General features: G+C 37.8%; 1 protein-coding gene across 2 annotated transcripts in view; it reads right to left on the bottom strand.

Moving 5' to 3' along the window:
- LOC149076930 (protein Wnt-1-like) overlaps positions 1-25315 on the bottom strand; it is a 72337-nt gene that overhangs the window by 35780 nt on the left and 11242 nt on the right. The window contains exon 1 of one of the 2 annotated variants that reach the window (XM_089244652.1): positions 1252-1546. The exons of the other annotated variant lie outside the window; for it this stretch is intronic. Within the exon in view, the coding sequence (XP_089100778.1) occupies positions 1252-1361 (110 nt within the window). The 5' untranslated portion in view covers positions 1362-1546. Of the gene's footprint in view, positions 1-1251; positions 1547-25315 lie in introns of those variants that run through there. 2 annotated transcript variants of the gene reach the window in all.

Raw genomic sequence — 25315 nt, 5'->3', positions numbered from 1 at the left:
TCAAGTGCGACTCACATTCAAGCTGAAATAGGCTTTTGTTGTTGAAAGAACTTTTAACAAGAGTTCCTTTGAAAAAAAATTGTTAAAATTCCTTACTAAACCAATTCTTTCTTTCAATCAGAGTATCCTGAGATTTGGATTATCCATAATAAATGCAGATAGGACATTGGTAAAAACTACATGAAGTCTCACAGAGATTTGTCATTCGATGAATTATGACCCCGATTTTTGTGTTACGCTAACTACAACGTAATCACTGAAAAAAATATTTCGAAATAACAAACAGGGCTGCAACTAGCTGGGAGTAGTTGCGTCTGGGCCGAATCGTAGGGCATGGAATTAACACTTTCCTTGGAGCATTCGTTTAACATTATGGGCCCCAATGCGGAAATCTGCGACTTCCGCCGCAGAACAATCTGGAAGAGTTTTAAGAAAAGTGTAGAAAATTGTATTACTGCAGAACATTTCCAGTCAGCCGAGAGTTCATTGTAGAACAATGCAAACCATTTTGCTTTGAGAATTATAAGTGGGGGAGGGGCGTCAAAATTCATGTATGCAACTGGTGACGAAGTGAGTTTTAGAATTTCGTTGTTATCATCTCGGGAATCCACACTCCAAACCCAATGACAGTAGTGGTCGGCTGAAGTTGGTTTTCTGCAGTTTTCCAACTTCAAGGCGCCAATGTGAGCCGGTCAGCCATTTGTAAACGAATCTCCGCATACAGCAAACAGACCTCCACAGCGACACTTAAATAACATGAAAATTCAGGCATTCGTCATTTTCACTTCCAAATATGGAAGACAGGTAGCAACATTCACTAAAACACTAAACAAGCATAACTATGACAGAATAAGTACGGTTAGGATCACTTACATACACTCAGAACACTCACACATTCCTGCATGTACCGGCTCGTGTCGATGTGCATGGGGGAGGAAGGGGGGAGGGGTGCATGTACGGTTAAGAAAGTTTCAGTTATGATTATGAACTGCATTCTATGCAAAACCCCTCAAGTAGTCCTTGACATGATATCGAATCACTTCGGTGAACTCGCAGTCGAAAAGGTTGAGCACCCGTGAGCACCCGTAATGTAGATGTGCCGATGACGATTGTTATAATTGTTTCTCGGTCCAAATAACCGATTCCCCCTCCACAAAAAAAATTGTGCTGAAATGTTTATACAGTAATTGAAGTTATCTTATGCACCATATAGGCTATATGCATAGACATGTTGGGAAAAAAAAAACTTACTTTCTCCTCGACTTCAATAATTTGTGTCCATCAGGACACATTTGTAAGTGACTGAGCTCAATAATGGACGAAACACAAACTATGGCCAGGAAAATCATCCATGATGTCATCCATACACTGAAACGGAACCATTTTCTTTCTGTTTCCCACAAAAGAAGATTTCTCGGATAATATTTACTTCCCACAAAATCCCTTTACCAACAACACCCGAATGTTGATTAATAACATCACACACACACGCAGCAGCAAAATAGTTCAAAAACAACGTTAGAGTGAAATGACACGTAGGATTTACGAAAAATTCCTTAAAGGAGATAAAAAAAAGAGATAATTGCGTGCGTTCTCGTAATTATCCCGAATTTGCTCAGCTTTGTCAGCTGCTGCCAAAAAAAGAGTCGTGACTTAGACAAGCAATATCATGTGCAAGTGTTACAACAACCGAGGACAAAAACCGCAATTTGAATTCCTTTCATCATTATTATTATTATTATCATCATCAGTATTTCGAGATGATGTGATAGGTTTAAAAATAATTAAATATGCTGCGGAGTATTTCTCTTATAGGGTATAATCAAAAACACCTCATGACCACGAAAAGATCATCGACAGCCTTATGACGTCAGTTCCGGTGATTAAGCAATTTCACAATGCTAAACGAAAAAAATTACGATCGTTAATTTTTAATGTTCGTGGAAACACAAAAAAGAAACTGTTATATAGCCGAATCCCGTTATAACGAACTTCAAGAGACCGGAGAAATCACTTCGTTATAATGAAATTTTCGTTATGAAGGAATTCCAGGTTCTTGCATTGTTCCTATGTAAACTTGTCTGAGCGATTAGAAAAAGTTCGTTAAAACGAGATTTTTTTTTTTTGCTATAACGTATTCGTTAAAACGGAATTCGACTGTTGTAATTTGTGCTGAAATTTTGAGTTTTGAAAGTGACATAAAACCCTTCTAACTTTTAATTGGCAAACATCGAAATTTGCCAATAAAAACTTCTTTTAGGAGTCATATAGAGTACAGTCGAATCCCGTTTTAACAAATAACGTTATAACGAAAATCTCGTTTTAGCAAACACTTTTCTACACTTCAGACAACTTTACACAGGAGCAATGCAAATACCTGGAATTCCTTTACAACGAAATTTGTTACATTGTTTTGTTACATTACGGTGCTATTACAGAGAAATGATTTCTGCGGTCTCTTGGAGTTCATTATAACGGGATTCGACTGTATTAGTAATTAATATTTGAAAAAGGGGGGGGGTTGCCTATAAGTAACATAGCCAACCCATTAGCAATATACAAAAACGAAACTAATGTTGCCTGTAAGCAAAATTGGTGAAATAAGGAAGATAAGCATAAACCATGAGTCAGAATTCGAATTTTCTTTTCAACTTGAAAAATATAACCACATAAACGGTAAACGGCCTATGGCCCGCGGGCCAAATGATCCCGTTGATATAACCCTCGACCTAAAACTTAATTTCGTAAAAATGAACCATGCGGCACATTTATTGATGACTTAAGTGACCCGCGTGTTGCAGTCCGACATCATTCAAGTGGCCCACGGCTAACTTTCAGATTACTCGAGGGCCCAGCGGCATGTTCACAGATCACTTGAGTGACTCGCGTGCACAGTTCTACATCACATCAGTGGCCTGCGGAACTTTCGATCATTTAAGTGATCAGCGGCACATTTACAGATCCCGTAAGTGGCCTGTGGTGCTATTCCAGATCACTTAAGTGGGCCCGCGACACACTTTCAAACCAATAAAGTGGCCCACACCCTCCTTAAGATTGAGAAGTCCTTGATCTAGGTACTACAGTAGGCTACTTGATAATATAATAACATACACATTTTGTTTTTAGCTCACTTTACATATAAAAAGCTTCGGTATGGTTTCTATGTGGTACAAAACATGAAACTATTTTGCATTTTGTGAAGTGATTTTTGCAGAATCAGCCGCGCGCGATTTTAGTGCATGTTCAGGTCAGTGGTGATACGAATCATTTTGAGAGCCCTCCGTAGGGAATGGTAGCTTCGTCTTAGGTTGAGGTTCCAAATCGAAAGATTACTTACGGCTTTCTTCTCTTCCTAGCAACCATAAGATTATGTAGGGCCGTACAATCGTTTAGTACCTGTACTAGTACTGGCAGGACGCTACAGGGCCAGCCAGGCTTGGATCTTCTGTGGGATCACTATGCAGGATTTTCACGCACCTCTCCTTAGGGAATTTACAGCGTGAAAAAACAAAAAAAAATATAAACCATCCCGGGCTGCAGCCTTGTGTCAGCCCCACCCTTGCAGGTGGGGGAAGGGGGTGCACGGATTGAAGACTCCTCGTTTAAGGAACACACGCGAATTTGCTGTGAAACACAGAAAAAAAACCGGATTTTTAAACTTCAGTTCAAAGTCCAAAATCAATATTTAAATGATCTCGCAAACGCTTTTAAAATCTCAAGGAAAACTTGCTCAATGAGGGCGCGACACGTGCACGACAGTGTTATTATGCTTTATTTAATAGCGAATATAATGAACGTTAAATCTTCCCACTTTACGAGGAACGACGAAAAAACGCTACGTAAGATCTTTTATCCGTCCCCAAAAAAAAAAAAAAAATGCTAAATGATTGATGTTAAACTAAACGCTCACGGTCAACCGCTCAATTTGTTGCTGCTGTTGTTGCTCCGCAATCGTCCTCACTGAACCCCGGCGAGCTTTCGAAGGACGTTATTGCGGTGGTCATTAGGCGAGTCTTTGGTTCAAGTACGAGTTGAGGACGAAGAGGTCGACGATAACGCAGACAACGCAGACAATCGTTGGCGTTGGTTTTTTTTTTTTAATATAACGTCATTCATCATTCGTTGCACGTCCTCAAAGGTCTCTATCAAACAGCTTTGGGATATTTCGAGGAGAAATTAGAGCTTCTTTCTATTCTGTGAGTGAACGAATACCGAATAATGGGTGATTTTCATTGGCAAATTATTTCTCAAAAAACTTAAATCCACAGTTAAACTTTGAAAGATATTTTGGAAATTTCACTTAAATCATATGTGACCTTAATTAAGTACTTAATAAGTTCATACCGGCCAACTTTCATAAGGTAAATATCTCGTAACTTCCTTACGAAAATCCGGGAAACGTATTTTCGCATGACAAATTTTTCTTTTCATGACCATAAATAAGAATCAGCATAAGCACCAGTACATAAAGCGATCATATTACAAATATTTTACGCGACATTCTTACATCTTTCGTCGCGATAAATTAGGAATATTGCCCGCAACCCCGCCATGTTTGTTTACGTTCACAGATTTGGACGACTTTGACCACCGTTCAATACTCAATACATGGCACCACACCTAAGTTCGGGCGATGCGACGTCGCAACAGCTTGTTCATGTCAATAGAGGGGTGAGGAGGGGTTACTTTCTAAAGGAAAGAAGCAGTGGCAGCGGAAAAACCACTAAAGCAATGTTTCTTCCGTTTTTTCAAGTTTTTATTTTTTTCATGTTGATGGCAATTATTGAAACCCATCAATATGAATTAATAATCCGGAAGCCCTGTAAACGTTTGGATATCCGGCATTGCCGAACTAAATCCGTGAAGTTGGCAGGACTGTACATTGAATGAGGTATAAATACGCACATGTATTATATCAGCCACCTCGTTGGGCATATTGCCTGTTGTGGCCTTGTATTTGTATATACAGCAGTATATACGAGTTTAAGGTCGGGAATTCTATTCAGAAAAGTACAGTAATTCTACCGGGCCGCGGGCTTCCAAAGGTTGAGAACCAGCATTCAAAAACCCACTAAAAATTTGGGAATTCTGGAAGTGGCTAAATTTTTAACTCAATTCGTTCAGCATTTTTGTCTGACACAGAGGGTATTTAAGTGATAACATATTAGAAAGCAATTTTCATGTGTATATATATGCAGAGTGTGCCCGGTAAATCCTAATTCAGATCTCTGCAGCCATTCGTCATATAGAGGCATGGTTCTAATTTAAAAAATTCTCAAAATATATTCAATTATCACTCTATACCAGTTCCGATTGTAAAAAAATAGTGTGTCATAAAATAAAAAAAATCTAAACTTTTATACGTTCTCCCTGTTCAATAACTTTCGACTAAAAAGTTGTTTCCCCATCACTCCTGAGGGCAAAAAAAATTTCACGGTTTTAAGTGCAATAGTCGCCGAGATATTTGAATTCAAATCCGGAGAAAATTTAATAAAAAACAGCCAAAACTCTAATGGACAACGCTTCTTCCCCTTGTTTATGTGATGTGTTCTTTCCTCCTTTTCTCCGATTTTTTGAATATAAATATCTCAGCAAATGTTACACTTACAAACATGGAATTTTTTTTTTGTAGGCCTCGGGAGAGATAGGGCAACAACTTTCTAATTGGAAGTTAAAAGACTAAGGGGCAATGTACAAAATTTGGGATTTTCATTTTAAAACCCACGATATTTTCACTCTTGAAATAAGTAGAGAGATTTCTGAACACATTTTGAGCATTTTTTAAATTAGAATCGTGTCTCTGCGGTGAACGGTTGATGAGAAAAAGGGCGGATTAGGACTTGAGAACCCCCTGTGTAGTGAAACACCGCTACAATGATACCCGATATAACGACATATCCCTCTACAACGATATTTCTCATATCTTGTTTGGAATGGCTTATAGCCTAATGTTAAGCTCCTCTCGATACAACGATATCCTTTACTACGATAAATCCCTCTATAACGATATTTTTGAAGATTTTGTTAACTGCTACTCTTCTATAATGATATTTGTTTATATTTCACTCGAAAACCATCCTACCAAAAAATCCCTCTTTGTGAGAATTTTTAATAATCCCTATTCAAATATACTAGCGTTTCTCTCATAAGTGGTTCACGACGATGGTAAAGGTGATCCGCAGGCAGACTAGATAATTTTAATTCTAATTAGATGAAAAATTATTTTATTGGTATTAGTAATATATTCTAATTTATGGGTTCAAATACAAAAAAGTAGACTTTCATACGTAGGGGGTAACCATATGTGATCGAGGAAAATGCTGTAAATCGAAATACTAAATGTGGAGTAAATTGTAGCCAAAAAAATGCAATTTAAGACAAATTTGCTGATTAATGATGAAGTTGCTGAAAACGAGGAGGGTAATAAAGGGCAACAAGTCACAGTTAACTAAAAATGCATTTCATGAAAAAAAAGGCATTAATCATGATCGGGGATTATTTTCACTGAAAAAAAATACGGAAACTGTGATCTGAAGTACGATAAAATACGGGATACTGCCAAATTGTTTCCTTAAACATTAGGACAAGTTCCTAAAATCACAATTGTCATTGAATTTTCTGAAAATTATGAATTAGTGGTGCAAGATGAAGGACTATTGACACTCGCAGTGAATTTTGAGATGCAGTTCACAGATAAAACGTTAATCATGACACATATGTATATGATAAGAATTTATATAAATCCATAATTATCACAGTATAATTTATAAGTTATGGAAAGTCATCTTCATTCACCATTTCAAGTAAAGATTACAAATTCGAATGAGCTTTGTCGAAAAAAACGGGACAATGGTTTAAAATCGGAGCGGACAAAAATACGGGAATACGGGACACATGGTTACGCAATTCATACTGTAAGTTGGAGGTCCGCCGAATCATCTCAGATATTTTACTTTGGATTCAGAAAGGTTGAGAAACGTTCCTAGAGACAAATTCTTTTAAATTTCATGAGTTTTCAAACTATTTACGAATTTGTGGGACGAAAGCATAGAAAAAAGAAGTCATTTAGATAAAAACAATGTAAAAGAAGTCTTTATTCGGCAAAAAATTACAATAAATCAAATATGAAATAATTTCAAATTTCACGGGACTTGTAAAAAAGAATTCGGAATTGAAAAATATGAGCATATTTTAGTTTTATCATTTCAGCACTAATTTAGAGTGACGTATGAGCGATTTAATGTGTATGTGCGTGACGCAAATGTACTAAAATGACATAACATCAGTGCAGTTAAAAAGAAATATAATCCGAAACCTCTGTGCCTCATTCACTCACTCTGTGGCACAAATTGCGCCGTGTCACGAGTTCATCCCCAAAGATTATTCTTTTGTTTTTTATCGTTTTTATCTGTTATAACAGCATCCGTCGTTATGTGTCAACCTTCCTTTTAAGTAAAGTAAATGGGATGATTTGCTGTGGTGAGAGCAAAGGACGTCAAGGATTATAACTTGCTCTGAAAAGCGAGAGAAAATAACGCGATGGAAAAAAAAAAATTGTCGACAAAAAAGTGGTGTACACGCGTGAAATGCGTACGCGAGTGTGTCTTTCTCTCTCCACTGACAATGCGACAACTTTTTTAAATCTTGGCTGAAGGCCTATAACAACCAACTGCATAAAATCACACGCGAGAGCTTTACAATTTGTAAGTCTGGCTTGAAGTTCCATTGCAGTGAAGGTGGCAAATGGGCTGGATATAAAGAGTGGAATATCTTTACCACACACAATATAGTTCATGTGGCTTCTAGAAAAGTTATGAATGTTGCAGGAACAAATTTTTTGAAAGAGCTGTAATTGTAGTGCTTTTTAATCACAACACTGAAGCCTTTCTTATCAGAGGATGGAGCCTCATATAATTGTATTATCATTTCAATATATCGAAATTAGATTCTTGTAATGTTCATCGAGCGCTTAAAGAGTAAATTTGGTGCCTCCACAGGTGCCTGAAGACCCTAAATTGCGGCCTCAAACTGTTGAGACTTCATGTAATAAAATCACTTCGATCCACCGAAAATTTCGTTTCATGAGAAATTCGTCAAAGAAAAATAATTTGCTAAACGAAGTAAATTAACGGAAATGTAAAATGAAATTTTTGTGTAGAGGCTGACAGTTCATTCTATATATACGTAGTACTCTATTATTGTAATGCACTGCAATGTTTCTTAACTGAAGTCGAATCCCGTTTTAACGAATACCGTTATAGCGAAAATTTCGTTTCAGCGAACACTTTTCTAATCCCCCCAGATTAGTTTACATAAGCACAATGCAAAAACCTGGAATTAATTTATAATTAAATTTCGTTATAACGAAGTGATTCCTCTGGTCTCTTGGAGTTCGTTATAACGGGATTCAACAGTATTTTGAACATAGGGACTGATCGGCGCCTTTGCTTGGGTTTCCTGCACATTGTTCCACGGTGGTCAAAAAAGCAAAAACAGCAGAATGTTCGATTTCATCTCTTAGAAAAAGTGTCTTCACGTTTTATCAAACTGCTCCTTCCACTTTTCGTAAGGTTTTGTAGACCATACCTATACAGAGGGACATAGGCTTGGTTGAGGGGGTTCAGAGAAGAGCTACTCGAGCCGTCTCGTGTGTACAAGGAGCTTGCCACTGTACGGTCGTGTGGGCATCGTGCTGGACTCTCCTCGTGAGGATCCAAGTCGGACCCCGATCGGACCCCGTTTACACACAGTGGTGGACTTAAAAATGTGGAACATAGATGGCATCATTAGGAAGGGGGTGGAACAAGCACAACTCTGGCAACATAAATACGTAAGGGCCATTAATACACATACCGCTCACCCAACACGTTCCAATGTGTACCGATTCGTTAGAAATTCCTCACTGGAATGTGTACGAGGTGCATGTTCGATTAAGTAGTAGTAGTAGTAGTAGTACACGGGCTTGAGCTATGCAAACACCAAACATGGCCCCCGCTCTGTCCCTTGTGGGATATAAGCAGGCTACCTTGCGGCTGGGCCATGCTGGAAAAAAGAAAGCCCACTAGCCACCAAGACCACGGGCCGACCTCCGACCCACGCAAAGGACTACAGACACTAACACCAAACATGGCCCAGTTGTGGTGTCGCAGAGAATTTTCCTCTAATAGGGTTGTTTTAATAAATGGAGTATCTTACCCCCGGGGAATAGTAAATTCCAATACAATTGATAAGTTTAAAAAAAATGTGCAATAGCGTGTGTGTGTGTGTGCGTGTTCTCTATATAAATCTACAAATTTCAGATCGATCGCCACCAAATTTTGCATATACATTCAAACCTCGTTAATGAGTCACTCTTGGGAGAGCAAAAATATGACTTAGTAAGCAGAATGACTCGTTAAATGGAGTAAGCCATAGCTGTGCCAATTCCTACCTGAGGACAATTGGGACTTCCAGAACGTGACACGGTAAGCGGAGTGACGTGTTAACCAGGTGACGCACTAACGAGGTTTGACTGTATATCAAATGTGACCCGACTTGAACGATAGGCTACTTTAAAAGTTCGTCAGAGCAGGGTAAATGCCCGAAATGGGCAAAAAACTGTCGGGCTACAATGGGTTTTTGGGCCTCAACATTCACTTTCGAAACGTTTATTTTGGTTACCGTGGTTCCCTAGCAATGCGTTTCAGACATTCATATGCCTTTACAATGGTTTGTCATTCCTTTAACGCTACCAGTATATTTTTATAATAGTTTATGCCTTTATAATGGTCTGTCACTTTTTCAATCATCCCAATAATGAGACTTTTTGGATAGACGTCAGAATCATACTCAGGAAAAATAAGAAAAAATAACTAACAGATAATTCCAGCATCCCTGAAAATTTATGAAAGAAATAATTGCAGAATTGATAATTCAGAATTATAGAATTGATGGAAAATTCAGAATTGCAATGGATTGCACTTATAACGTTCCCACAAAGAGTCAGGCAAAGGATGATCCCCCATAGAAATCAGTGTTAAAATTGCCGATTTTACTGTAGAAATGCGGAAATTTTGTGAAGTTTTCCGCCTCATCAATAACTTCAAAAATTGTATTGAATTCTCTATTTTTGAAATATTGAGTTCGCTTAGAGATATACGAAGTCCAGGAGTTTAAATATGAAGTAATTAGCTGGACCTACTTTCGAGTTGGATATCCATGCAATAACATTGATTTCAACTTTTTATTTATATCTTCTCAAGCATGAAAATTAATGCCTCCTTATTGTCTTTTAATACTGAACTGCATAAATTCATGTAGTTTAGGATGTTTTAAAATTAATTATGGGCCCGTAAAGTGCATCGAAGAAATTCCACAGCTTTAACTAAGCATTTTTGGAAGCAGCGAGATATCACGTGATCCAAAAAGCTTCATTGAAGAAAACCAAGGCAGCGCTGGGAATTATAGCTAGTTTTATCATAATCATTAGCTTTTCATTAGTTTCATTTTAGTGTGTGTTAGTTTTTTTCGTGATAATTGCTCTTATTTTTGGGGGTTGCTGTCTTTTAGTTATCTTTGACATTCATATTTTTTCATGGACATCTTTTTTCAGCCATTTTGACTGTTTATATTTATATTTAAATGAAATTACCAACAAAGAGAAATCGGTGGAATATGAATTTACAATATGTAGGTCTAATCTTCACCATGTATATGTGAATACTATTACTAATGATTGCGGTATACACTTTAATAGTTTTCATTCAATTGGAAATCAGATTTTCAAGTCTGCCTATAACGACCACCAATCTCATCTTTGCACCCACCGTCGCCGCAGTGGTGGTTACTGAAGATGGTTTTCTGCGGTTCCCAACTTCGAGGCGCGAATGCGAGACGATCTCCTCGTTAAAAAGTCTCGCCGCAGAGAGCAACAGGCCTAGAACGGTATAATTATTCATTCATTACACTTCACTCACTATGAGTTGAGAAAAAACTCATAGTTTAAAAAAATTGATTGCAGATGGCAGCACTACACACAACAAGCTTTAGACAGAAACAAACTTCACCGAAGGTTCACTATACGTACACACATATTCTAACATGTACCAATTCATTAGAAGTTCCGCAGAGGAATTAATTTAGACGAGGTGCATGTCTGGTTTAGTAGTAGTAGTAGTAGTCTCATCTTTGCTAACATAAGTTGCGAAACACTGCTTTCATGTATTTGTTTTCAATATTGTGCATAATTATAATTTTCCAAATATGCAGTTGGAACACTTGATCGCGGAACATTTTGAGTAAGTGTATTTTTCAATTATGTTTATTATATATCTGAATGTTTATCGACTAGTATTGTAAAACTGACATAAAATACGGTGACAAAATACACTCTCCGGCCAAAAAAAAGCATGTTTTAGCGCTTTATTAGATCATCTTTAATACAAAATCGCACTCATATTGGTCGTGAAAATAAACAATAGATGCAATATCTCAACACAGTTTAGAAGCCAAAAATTTACATCGATGTTTTATTAAATTTTCTTTTTTGGTCAAGACTGAAAAATTTGGGGGTCGAGAACATAGAACACGGTTATAAATTTATAGAATTTTAAAGTTGTAGGGGGGGGGGGTGGCAAAAATTCTAGTTACGACCCTGCCTTCAGAGTAGCAAACATTTCTAAGTTGGTTCATTAAACATGCTGATATACTCGGCTGACTTGATTTTGTTCACTGCAAAGTATTGCTGACCCTAAACCTGCCCTAAATAAAACTACTCGGGTTATAGCAATTCCTTCTGAGGCTTGCACAGTGGCAACATGCAACTACTACTGCACCAATTCGTTTTACAAATTACCTTTAGGAATATTTACGATGTGCATGTATGGTTTAGTGCAGGGTTCTCAAACTTTTTTAGCACATGGCCTCCTTATGACCATATTTTTCTTCTCGTGACCCACCTCGTCTTACCCAGGGCCTCCCACCTTCATGGTGGTGCCCTGTTATTGAATTGAACATATTCAAAACTCAAATTTATAATGAGCAAAACTTTTATACGAAGTACAAAATCCTGGATAATCAAGCGGAGATGAAGTTCGGGAAGATAAATTCACATTCATATGTGGGGAATCGAACCACCAACCTCTCATTATCCGGGCTTTCGTACTTCGCGCGCCGGAGTGACATCGACGCGACACACGTTTCTCTCAAAACTTTTATAAAGTCGATCTCTATAACCGTGGTACTGGGTCGGGCACGGATGCTGAAGGTGGGGGGGGGGGGGGTTGGTCATTCCTCCCAAGAGCCGAATAGTATCATAAAAATGAGTTTGTGTAAAATACGGTACGATCCAACGAACCTATACAATAAACGTATCTCCCAACACATTATTATAGGTCCGCACCTACCCTGTGTGGGATACTTTCTTCTTGGAATTCTATGCATGGCCACCTCTCCAAGGTGGGTCTCCGATCAAAGTGATGCACTGGAGCCTCCATATTTAACGGAAAGTAACAGTAACAGCTTACATATTGAAGACGAGGACCCTATGAACACGAGGACTTCCAAGCCATGCCCACATGGGGACATAGGCAGAAAGGCTTCCATAAGTACGCTTGTGTCTCTAAAATCACTCTTTCAGTCATTCACATGCTTGCCCATTTTTTTAGTCACTCAGATGCTTGCACAGTGTTTTGATCACTCACATACTTGCACACACTCTAGGTCAGTGTTTCTCAACCGTCGGGCCATGACCCGGTACTGGACCCTGACATCAGACAAACCGGGCTGTGAGTGGTTCATTTTTACCCATTTATTTCCTTTTAGTCGTGTCATTTTTACCCATTTATTTCTTAGCTGTCCGGGCTTTCCACTAACAAAAAAGAAATGAACCGGGCCGCGGGCTTTCGAAGGTTCTCTCTCTCACCGACCTGGTCCCCCGCTCTGAAGGTCACTCGTATGCTTGCTCACACCCTCGAAGCAGAATATGCCAAAATCTGCGACGAACAATCAGTGCTACTGTAGAATAATCGAAGAATTTTAAGAAAAGTTTAGTGTAGAAACACTATTATGGGAATATGTACTGTCAGAAACATTTCCAGTCAGCCGAGGGTTCGTTGCAGAACAATGCAAAACATTCTGCTTTGGGGTTCATGCTCCAAGTTACTCTTTTGCTCACACTCACGTGCTTGCAAACTCTCTAGGTCACTCACTGGTCCTTGCTGTCTGGGCTGAGGTGGATTTATTGAGGGTTATACAAATTTCATTCCCCCTTTTTCCAACTCCACTAATTTTCTTGGCCACACATTCCTCTAATTTGCCCCCCCCCCGAACTTGCTGCCCTGTGCTATAGGTCTCTAAGGCTCAACCCCCGCTCCTCCCCTGTAAATACACCACATGGGTTAAGATGGTCCTGATTCCATGGACAACTCTGCTGGATTCTGAAAGTGAGTATGTTGTCACATTTTTTTCCACCATATTTCACTTGAAAGCTTTATTTCTTCACATCTTTCTCTCTCTGTGACCCCCCCCCCCCTTCACCACTGACGTGGCTCCCCCTTTCATCTGATTTTGACCCATGACTTCTTTAAATATGAACCTCAAAGGGTTCACATGGCCTCCAGGTTAAGAACAACTAAACATTAGAGGTAGTGATATACCGTGATAACAATGTATGGTGATTTTTCTTTTGGCCAAGCAGTGTAAATCATTGACAACCTAGGGAAACAAGCGTACTCTATCTCAATTACAATGGGAAAAAATCTTAGATCTTGACTATCTGTATGTGCGGAAATTCGTTGTAAACGGAAGGATCTTTTTTTAGGAACAAAAAAACAAAGCCGCAGGAAACTCTCCCAGCAATGGAATGATAAGAACGCGAATTCCCGAAAAATGTCAATTCTTCGCAAACATCGCAAAACAAGAATGTCAAAGTGATGCCGTATCTTTCGGTGGTTTTTTTTTTTTCTTTTTCCTCCAAAGATCTTTACTGATAAGATGAGATAAGTTCCCAGCGCAGTAATGTATGCCGTTAAGGGTTCTTATACAGGAACGATTTTATTTTATTCCGTCACCCTGCGGATATTTTGCTGCCGACAGAACCTGTCGTTAAATGGTAGTATAACAAGCGAGGGAGTCATCGCTTGAAAGATACCGACACTCTCAGGGCTTGGAGGCTCGTCTGTACTACATAACAGGTGGTGTAGATAAGTACTTTTTTGGGAACTAGCAGGTCTTTGTGCCTTTTAACATATTACCTGGATAAGATATTGCTATACAGGGTTTCTTATAAATTCGTATAAATAGTATAACAATTTATAAAAATTTAAGGGATATGTAGATTTGGGGGTATTCTTCCGTTATAACCATGCCATACATTTTCCAAACAAAAATTGGCACATTTTAGTCTGTTTCTTTGCACCCGCCTTCTATCAAAAAAAAAAGAACAAATTTATGAAGGTTTCACGAAAATTCGCCAAGGCAAAAAAGTTGCCAAACCCCAAAGCAGAATATGCCGAAAACCCCAAATCATTTAAAATATCTCAATACCGTATTCACTCTACTCATATTGCAAATTTCATTTCCAAGTTACATTCTGGCGAAAACTGTGACGTACGACCAGTGCCGTCTTCAGGCATGGGCCCGGGGACCTCAAGCGAAGAGGGAACTCACAAAAATGAGATCAGGTTGAAATTTTCGAGAATTTGTTTGGTAGAGCCTCCGAAAAATCAATTGGCCCGGGGCCCATGATACTCTTAAGACGGCCCTGCGTATGACGTAGAAAAATAAGAAGAATTTCAAGGGTAGTGTTGAAAACACTGTTATTGGAATTTTTACCGCAGAATATTTCCAGTCAGCTGAGGGCTTGTTACAGAGCAATGCAAAACATTCCGCTTTGGGGGCGCAAAGTAGTATGGTTATAACGGAAAAGTACCATATTCGAATGCGGTTTGCAATAAGGTTATTCTCACGAAAAGGGATTTATTTTTGTGCAGAAAAATTTAGTTCAAAGACTCAGGATGCTATAAGCCAAACCGGCAGGAATGATTGGACCTGAACCTTTCTATACAATCTCTTCTATGTCCAAAACGCCGTCTTGAACCTTCAGACGGCGTGTAAGCCAGGCTTTATGTAAGCACCAGTAACAGGAAAATTCACAAATGAGGAGTTAATCGTACAGCCTGCATTTTCTAGGACTCTGATATTTCCAGTGATATGCTTTCGTCAAGAGTCTTCTATCGACAAAAATTTGAATTAAATTTCTTTCTGTAAAGTCAAAAAACGTCCTCTTTTTTGTGAATAACTTTTTCTCAAACCGCATTCGGATATACCAAATCCTATCAGTGTAAAATACTCAAATCAGAGTCCTGTAAAAGGCAGTTTGTATGAGTACGCGGTCATTTCTGAATTCTCCCTATTACTGGCGCTTGCATAAGGTTTTCATGTGATGTTGACATTGGTGGATGAAACACTATTGATGCAATTGTTTTACTTCAGTGACGAATCGCCGACTAAAGCTATACGAACGTTTTGGATACACAAGTGATTGAAGAAAGGTTCAAGTCCAGAATTCTGTGATTTTCGTTCGTGCAGTGTCCCTCTATGGACAAAAATTTTAAGTAAATTGTTTTTCTGTACCAAAAAACAAGTCCCCTTTCATGAGAATAACTTTTTAGCAAACTACATTAAACCTACCAATTCCCTCAATTTTTATGCATTTTTAAACCATTTACGAATTTATGGGATACCCTGTATGTACCTATTCAAAACGAGAAAATATCGTGGAATTAATCTTAAGCAAGCGTTGTGTCAATCTCATTCTCGGATCTTATCGAGATCTTATTCATTAGGGTTTCGGACTGGCACTGGTCTGGCGGAAGTCACTTACCTCATCATTAAAGAAATAAGAAAAAATATACACATATTCATTTATTTATAGCGTCGCCGATCAGAATTACCATCAGGAGTCACCCATTAGAAACGAAATAGATACGCTAATAAGAGAGAGAGAGAGCCCTGGGAAGGAGGAAGGGGATTTGGGCCACACTAAATATAAACCTGGCGATGAGGCTCCATAAACTACCAGAGAATTCCCTTCGAGTAATAAAATAAATAAGTTTTAACTCGTGCTGCGTCGAGATGTTCACGAAGAAAGATACCACAGCGAGAAATACTTTCGCCAAAGATTTATGTAAGTTATCCTGCAGTTATGCCACATGGGAAGCCTTCAACAGATTCTGATTTGGGGATCATTCCGTGCTTAATTTACGTGTAGTTTCTTCATCCGACTCGGCTCTGGAAAAGAGTGGGGGGTAAGTTATATCGACTTATATGGTTATACCTGTTCGCGGAGGAAGACTCTCACGAAATCTCTTATTTATAATTCACATTCTACCTAATTGTTCCAAAATATATCGTGATGTATCAATAGGTTTCCCACGCAAGGGGGAAAAATATACAGGGTGATTCAGAAAAGATGGGGAAACTTTAAGAGGTGATAGTACACACCAATACAAGCAATTATCATTAAAGAATGCATGGTCTAACACAGTGATTCCCAACGTGGGCGTTAACGCCCCTTGGGGGCGATGGAAAGTTCCAGGGGGCGGTGGAAGCTACGGGTATAACATAGGATCCTATGGGTTATATTGCGTTGGGGGGCGATGGGAGAAAAAAATTTCTGAAGAAGTGGGCGATGGGACAAAAAGGGTTGGGAAACTATGGTCTAACACGAAACGCAAACGCACTAAGGCGTTTAGAAACGGCCGCTTTGCAAACGTTAAAACAGCATTCCTGTTGAAATTTATCGGGAGAAAAAGAATTGCATGCAAATTTAACCTGGGGAAGAAGAAGAAACCGTATGCAAATCTGCGTCACAGTTAATAAAAGGAGCGGACGTCAGCCCTGTGAAGTTATTCCAGCGTGCAACCGTTCGAAAAGTTGTACCGTACGGAAAAATGGCACATTTTAGTAATACTGAAAAAGCAGATATGCATTTCATTTACGCATTCATTGCGCAGACATGCATTTCATTTACGCATTCATTGCGCAGACATGCATTTCATTTACGAATTCATTGCGCAGACATGCATTTCATTTACGCATTCATTGCGCAGACATGCATTTCATTTACGCATTCATTGCGCAGACATGCATTTCATTTACGCATTCATTGCGCAGACATGCATTTCATTTACGCATTCATTGCGCAGACATGCATTTCATTTACGCATTCATTGCGCAGACATGCATTTCATTTACGCATTCATTGCGCAGACATGCATTTCATTTACGCATTCATTGCGCAGACATGCATTTCATTCATGCATGTCTGCTTTTTCACTATTACTAAAGTAAAGTGCGCCATTATCCCGTAAGTTACAACTGTTAGAACGCGCGCGCGCGGTTGCACGCTGGAATAACTTCACAGGGCTGACGTCCGATCCTTTTATTAACTGTGACGCAGATTTGCATACGGTTTCTTCTTCTTCCCCAGGTTAAATTTGCATACAATTCTTTTTCTCCCGATAAATTTCAACAGGAATGCCGTTTTAACGTTTGCGGAGCGGCCGTTTCTAAACGCCTTAGTGCGTTTCGTGTTAGACCATACATTCTTTGAGGATAATTGCTTGTATTGGTGTGTACTATCACCTCTTAAAGTTTCCATATCTTTTCTGAATCACCCTGTATATTTTGCTCCCTTGCGTGGGAAACCTATTGATACATAACGATATATTTTGGAACAATTAGGTAGAATGTGATTTATAAATAAGGGATTTCGTTCTTTAAGAGGTGATATCCCTCATTTTTTCTGAATCACCCTGTATATTAAATAATTTTATACTGGAAACGAGTCAGAATCGAATTCGATCATTAAAATGATTAAGATATAACTAAATAATTATGATTTTTGTGCTATTTAAAGACAGATTTTTGCACTACTTTAAACTTTTTAGCTCAGTCAGATGATAGGCCCCTAAAATCATCCTAAAATCAATGAAACATCTTTGGCAATGATTTACTATATATATTCATAACGCACAGTTTCAATATGATTTGTATGTTACTTGTATATAGCATTTAAATTTGATTTTCACTTTATCTCAGAAAGTGGAGCCCACCTGACAAAGCCAATGCCATATTCTCAATCAGCGCCCCAAAATCACTGAATTATCATTGACAGTGATCTACTATATTTGTTTATAGCTCACAGTTGCAATGTGATTGGTATACATTCCTATCGTTGGCGTACGCAAGTAGGGAGGAGGGCTTCTGACCCCCCATAATAGTATTATTTTGCAGGAAGAACGTAAACAATCCCCCCCCCCTTCAGAAGAAAAAAAAATTAAAAACCTCCCTCTCTCGAGAAAATTGTGCGTACGCCTATGATTACTATTAAAATTTAATTTCCACTTTATCTCAAAAACTAAACGTGATGGTATTTTTTTAGTTTTTTTTAGAATAATTAGCATCCAAAAAACTGTAAATAACGCTAATTATTTTTAAGAAAGATTTTTCATCGCAAACCTGTTTTATTAATGGGTCGTAAGGAAAACAAATTAAATGTCTTTCGAAGTCGCTTTGTGATCTATGATATTAAACTAAACGTTTATATGGCAGGGATTGAAAAATAGAAAAAAAATTAGACGCCAGTCATACTTTTTAGAAACCATGTATTTTTTTCCCTGTGAAAAACGGGACAAAATTAGTTTTGCTCTCCGACTTTTCAAGGTTTTGCTTACATTCTTCCCCATTAGTAGACAAATTGACGCTAATTCTGAAAATTTTGTGTTGCCCTCAAGTTCCAATTTAATCGCACATGAAATATAATTTATGCGTCAATTCCATTTTTCTAAATTTTCAAATTTTCTGATTTCATAGTAGTCCATCTTTCACCATATGAAGGGATGACTTTCATCGTAAACCTCGCTTCACTTTCAAGGAAATTAAAGCAAGAAGAGTTCTATGAAGAATTATTGTTACACATTTCGAGACACAACCAATCGATTTCTTCTTTCCATGTCTCGGAAAAGTTGAAAAAAATTATTTAAGACCGTTTTTTTTCTGAGCGAAAACCATGAAGTTTGAGCTCCTAAGAAATTTGAATGGCACTTAAGTATTTCCCCGATTTCTCAAGCACGGCTCGCCATACTAACCAGACAACAAATCAGTTTCATTTGTTTAATTCTCTGCAAAATTCTTTATGTAGAAGATTATTTGCTGATCTAATGCTATCAAAATCAACGTGGATGACTTATTTTTTGCCCCAAAACCAGCTGAATTCGACAAAGACTGAATTTAGAAAACCGAAAAACATCTTGAAGCTTTATAGAGATAAAAATAAGATGCTTTAAAAAATAAAGGTAAAATCGCGAAAGGTAAAATAAAGCTTTTCTTCACCCAAAATATAATTTTAAAATACGGTCAAAACTTTAGGGATGACCCAATATGAATATTCAATAAATAATATTGATACAGTCTTACACTGAAGCCAGCATTAATTAACATGGGATATCACATCAACTAAAAGAAACAAGAGAGAGAGAAATAAATTCATAATGAATACGGTATATTTTTCTAATGACTCGTTTCTTTGTGACTTACGACTCGTTTAAAAAAAGAAAAGCATCGCTCATATAATTTATTAGTATCTTTCTACACAGGGATTGAAACTGTCTTTCACAAATTACTGCGAATCGGAAACACGTGGAAAGCAATACAAGCTCATTTACATGTAAAGTACTTATCATTATTAAAACTCCTTTCAACTTTTTACTTGCGGCTTCCATGTTCCTCACTCTCAGATCTGCTTCTTTTTCTTTCTCTATCATCTCTAATATATTCTCTACTATTCTTGTTTTCGTGGTTTTCCCCCCTCTTTCTGTTTACAACTCGTTACTTTTTCTTTTTTTTTTTCGTATTAGATGCATGCATGCCCTTGTTACATTCGGTAACAATGTATAATCGTAAAGTCACGATTTCATCGTAAACCTCGATTCGCTTTCAAGGAAAAGAAAAGCAAAAAGAGCTCTATGAAGAATTATTGTTATGCATTTCGAGACACAACCGATCGATTTCTTCTTTTCTTCTCACTTATTCTTCTTTTAATTTTCTGTTTTGTTGGTTTTTTTTTTCTTTTAATGTAATGGCTCCCAAAAAAAGCAATGTCCAGTAGAATTAATAGCTATTAAAATGATTTGGGTTTCAGTTGCTAGAAAACAATTTATATAGACAGCTATTCTTTTCCTTGCGTTATAAGATCCATTTGTCAAAGCGCTTTTCGAACTAATGCTTTCGTGTTAAGTGGAAAAAAATCGGGAAACAGTGCTAATCAGTATAACCCTATTGTTCATTTTTCTATGTATTCATTTCGCACTTTTTTCTATGTATGAGCATGCTCTGTTCATTTTCATGGAAATATACTTTTATGTTTTGCAGTGTGTATATACATATGTACACATACAAGGTGTCCCCGTAAAGTCTTAGATAGTTTAGAAATTCATAAAACCTGAAGGAATCGATGTATTTGCACGCGGTTTTTGCGAAAATTTATTCTCACGAAGGGGGATTTTTTTTCCGGTAAAAGAAATTTATCCAAAATTTTGTCGATAGAAAACGCTGCACGAAAGTAAATCGCTATACAAATCAGAATCCTATGAAATGTACCGTTCAGAGTCCTATGAAAAATATACCGTTGCTGGGTGCAATATTAACAGCTCCTGTCTGAATTTTCCTTACTCGTGCTTACGTAAGGTTTTCATCGTGGTATTGGCATTGGTGGATAAAGCAGTTGTTTACCTCAGCAACGAATCACCGCCTGAAGCTTTACAAACGTTTCGGACACAGAAGAAATTGAAATAAGGTTCAGATCCAAAATACCGTGATTTGCTTTCGTGCAGACCAGAAAGTGGGCGACCATCTGTCCCAAGACCCGAATTAAATGTGAAAAATAGGTCTGTGCGAGCAAAATATTGGACGATCTATCGAACCTACAATTGATCCTCCCGACACATCACTCTGGGTCCATGCCTATTCTAGGCACGGTTCAGTGAGCTTCCTTCTTGAGAGCGTTTTATGCATGGCCGTCTCTACATCATGGGCCCCCCGGGCAAAGTGATGTTTTGGAGTTCTATACATTGCTGGAAGCAACAACTTACATATTTATATTCGAAAACCATAGCACTAGATCTCATCATAGCGCTGGACAAATCATAGGCGCCAGGTCACCATAACGAGTAAAAAATTTGTATTGGTGCCTAAAATTTTCTTTGTGTAGTTACTAAACTGCGAGCAGTACAAAATGTTTGGAATTTATAGCATCATATCTGCCAACATGAAAGAGGGTCATCGTGTTCTGAAAAAGTTGAAAGAAACATTATTTGAAATCTTTCCTTTGGGTAAAATTTTTTTAGCCCCCAAAAATTTTTTCTGACGACTGATTTTTTTCGCATTTTGGCCAGCCCTCATATAGACCCCCCCCCTCCCCCCATGGATATGAGGCCCCTTGGCAATGTCCACACGAGGCTATTGGTTAAGATTCCCTTGGTTCTATGAAAATGCTCTGCTGGATTTTGAAATGTAGTAACATTTTCCCCCACCATATCTGACTTGAAAGCTGTAATTTAGCGTTTCTCAACCGGTACTCCGCGGTGCCCTTGGGGATCCGTGTGCACTTCTCAGGGACTCCGCTGCCGCTCGAGGGAAATAAAATAAATTAGTAAATTTGATAAATAAAAAAAAGAAGCCTATGGGGTCTCCGCAATTGAAATTGTATACAAAAAAGCGAATCAAAAAAAGGTTGAGAACCGCTGCTCTAATTCTTCACAGTTCTCCGTGGTACCCCTTCTCCACTTGTCTCTTCTTTCATCTGATTTTCACCCGTGACCCCCTTGGACTATCCCAGGACAGCAAGGTGGCAGTATGGACCGAGGTTGAGCACCACCGCCATAGAGTCTTTAAACCAAAAAAAAAGTGCAGGAAAACTACGAAGAAAAATAATGATAGATAAAGTAAGAAATTTTGCCATCTTCGTCTAGTACGAGAGAGAACATAAAATGTCGTCTTATATGAAAACAAAAAATAAATCAAATGACTGCTTCAAAACGGTATAGAGAGGCGTGAGTTTTTTTGTTTTTTTTTGTGTTCCCCCTTTATTACAATGGCATAACTGCGTTCCGTCACTTTCATTGCACTCCATATACAAATATAAAAAAAATAATAAAATAAAATGGCGTGTTATTGCCTGTTCCGAGATTAACCAAGAAGCTCTTAAACATAATTAGAGATCAGCTTTAGCGCACATAAACGTCCACAAATTCGTCGCGGCCAGCATCGTAAAAATACGAGACCGTCGTCAAAATGACGCCCCGAATTCGAAGTTTTTTTCTTCTCCCATCTTTTCTTTTGGTTTTATAATCTTTCTTTTCGTTGTTTCTTCTCAAGAGAAGTCCTTACTGTATTTTTATTTATTTATTTAACTTTTAAGCGTTTTATTTTCCACCCTGTGGACAGACAATGTTATTTCCAACTTTGTCGAAACCACCTGCGACGTATATAAATGGTAATGACAATAATAATTCTACCCGGATACGAAAAATAATGTCTATTTATATAGTTAACACTGTTTCCTCAACCGTTCTGAATCTAAGGACCAGTAAAATGTCTGAAACAATTCGACGGATCGCAAACTTACAACATGATGGTGTCCCGTATTTTACGGGTCTGTCAGTGGCCAGATCTTTTTTTTTTGTTCCGACTATTTTATATACTTGTCCCGTTTTTTTCAACGAAGCTTATTTGAATTTGTAATGATTACTGAACTAGTTAATGATGATAGTTTTTAGAGCTTATAAATTATATTTTGATAATTATGGCTAGATTTAAATTAACAGCGATTTCCAGTAATCCCTTTTCATTTCCTTAGAGTTTTTCAGCAATTTTATCAACTATTGTTGATTTATGGATACGTTTTGCCAACACTTATGGCAACATTTTCGATGGCAATCGACGATGTCCCATATTATGCTGTCTTTAATCCTAGCTTCCCGTATTTTCCTTAATGAAATATGGTCAGAGAGTCAGGACGAATGTTTGCTTCAAGAAATACATCTTTTTTTACTGGGGTTTGCAGCAGTCCTTTATTTAATTTTGCAGTGTTTTGCAAATTTGTCGTAATTGCATTTTTGGCTACAAGTGATATTTAGGGTTTCAATTTTCAGCATTTTCCTCGATGAGATATTACTGACATCAAGTATGAAGCTGTAATTTTTGTTTGAACCCATTAGGATGTTACTAATATTAATTTCACCAATTTTATTTTATTACTAATATCTATCACAACAATCAATTTTACAAATGATTTGGAAGTAAGTTATCAAGTCTGCCTGCGGACCACTTGTACCATCGTCGCAGACCACGACCCATAGTTTGAGAAACGTTTATATAGAACCATGAAAAAGGACGTTCGAGTTCCTAGGAATTGGCCGAATCGTGATGGTTTTCCATGATGCAAATCCGTCACTTATTTAAGCTTAGACAATAACATGATTATAGGTCAAAAGCAATCTTCAAAAGTTGAATATTTTAAACTTGATTTAACGTTAATTATTCATGTTTTTATTGCTAAATCTCATTTCATGAAAATTTTGTCTCCAACTAAATTTTTTTTCAATTAATGCGGTTATTATTTTGAAGAAAATTAGTTCAGTTTTTGGGGGGGAAAGTACATGGAGAATTTGAAAAAATATACAAAAACATGTTCCAGGTTTCATTTTTAAACGATATTGAATTTTCATTGTTCGAATTGAAAATTTTTAGCATCCTCCCTTCCCCTAATAAATCCTGGAGCGTCTTTTAATCTGGAATCTTTGACTCAGAGCTGTCTTAGTTCATGAGCCCACCCGAGCATGAACCGGAAGCCTTGTGGTAATAAAATTATGTACTACGTAAGATTTTCGAGAGTAAAAGTGGGAAAAACGTTAGGCATTGGTACTTCCAGCTTCGTAGGGCTCCGGAACATCACTTTCTCGGGGTCCGTGATGCTGTTATGACACCAATGCTTTAATTGGACGAATATTCTACACAAGGGCTTCTCTCTTTCTATAGCAAATTTCTAGTGTGAAAACAACAAATAATAAGATTCACCCCGAGCTGGAGCACTGTCATCACTTACTAGGGGCAATGATTTTTTTATGCATACATATCTTTAATTATCCGCTTCGTGTGATTTCACCCATGTATATCATACTATTTTGGCATAAATATTTACATTTATTATACCTCAGAAGATGTTACGGAAATAAAACTCTGAGTTACCCGACAGAAATATTAAATATCAATATTAGAAAGAAATATATTGGGGTTTTTTTTCCTCAAGAATTCAGTACGTTTTCTTTGTAGAATGTTTTGTGTGGTCGCAAAGGCATACGTCAGAAAATAGTTCTGCAAGGAAATATATTTTGTAACGAAACTATTTTTTTCACGAACAAAACATTTGTGTCAATGTGGCTGCTTTGGCGAATAGAAATGACATGAAGTTCTCATTCGTATGTAGAAAATCTGAAGATTCATGTGTATCCATCACTTGATGGAAACATACAAGTATGATGACACACTTTTTTTTCCCCAGCGTACCGTATATTCAACATCGATAAAATCTATTCCGTTGAAGGCGAGTACAATTATTCCTTTTTAAGTCTTTTTCTCAACCTTGTTGATAGATTGGTATTTATGCGGTCTTATCGTCATACTGTTCACGAGCTGAAATGCTGAAGAACTTATAAGTGAATGAATTTTCAAATTCCCACGGTTTTCATCTGTGCAAAAAAAAAGTAGTGAAGATTTCATTTTGTAGGAGTATCGGAGACTCATGTTCTCAGAATGTCCACCAGAAACGAAACGGCATTTGTGACAGTTATTTAAATTATAACCACAATATGTGTCGCTTTCTTTGGTGAAAGGCTATATTGTCCAGTAACAAGGTACTGTGGTCGTCTACGAGGAAGTCCCGGCGTCTGGCACGAACAACACAGGTAGAAGAAAAAATAACATAAAATAAGAGAAGAATAGAAGAAAGAACTCTTGCAATAAAACATCAAAAAGGCCGCGATCGCCCGAACGCGTGAGCCATGTGTGTGTGTATTTACCTATGTCTCGACCTTTCTTTCAGGGCTCACTATTGGGAAGGGGGCATTTTTCAGCACTCATCGCGTCTGTTTTTACACACACACACACAAAATACCACTTGATTTGTTCGCCGGAGGTGAGAATGTGCCGCTAGAAGAAGTGTGTTCTTTTCTTCTGTGTCAGTGTTTGCAGCACAGGGTGTTGCTGCCTTCCTTCA

The sequence above is a fragment of the Pholcus phalangioides genome, unplaced genomic scaffold (genome assembly GCF_987345545.1).
Source record: "Pholcus phalangioides strain wild (caught in Gottingen) unplaced genomic scaffold, Ppha-v1.0 ptg000015l_1, whole genome shotgun sequence".
Taxonomy (NCBI): Eukaryota; Metazoa; Arthropoda; class Arachnida; order Araneae; family Pholcidae; genus Pholcus; species Pholcus phalangioides.
The sequence above is the reverse complement of the archived record's forward strand: the minus strand, read 5'-3'. Positions and strand labels throughout refer to the sequence as shown.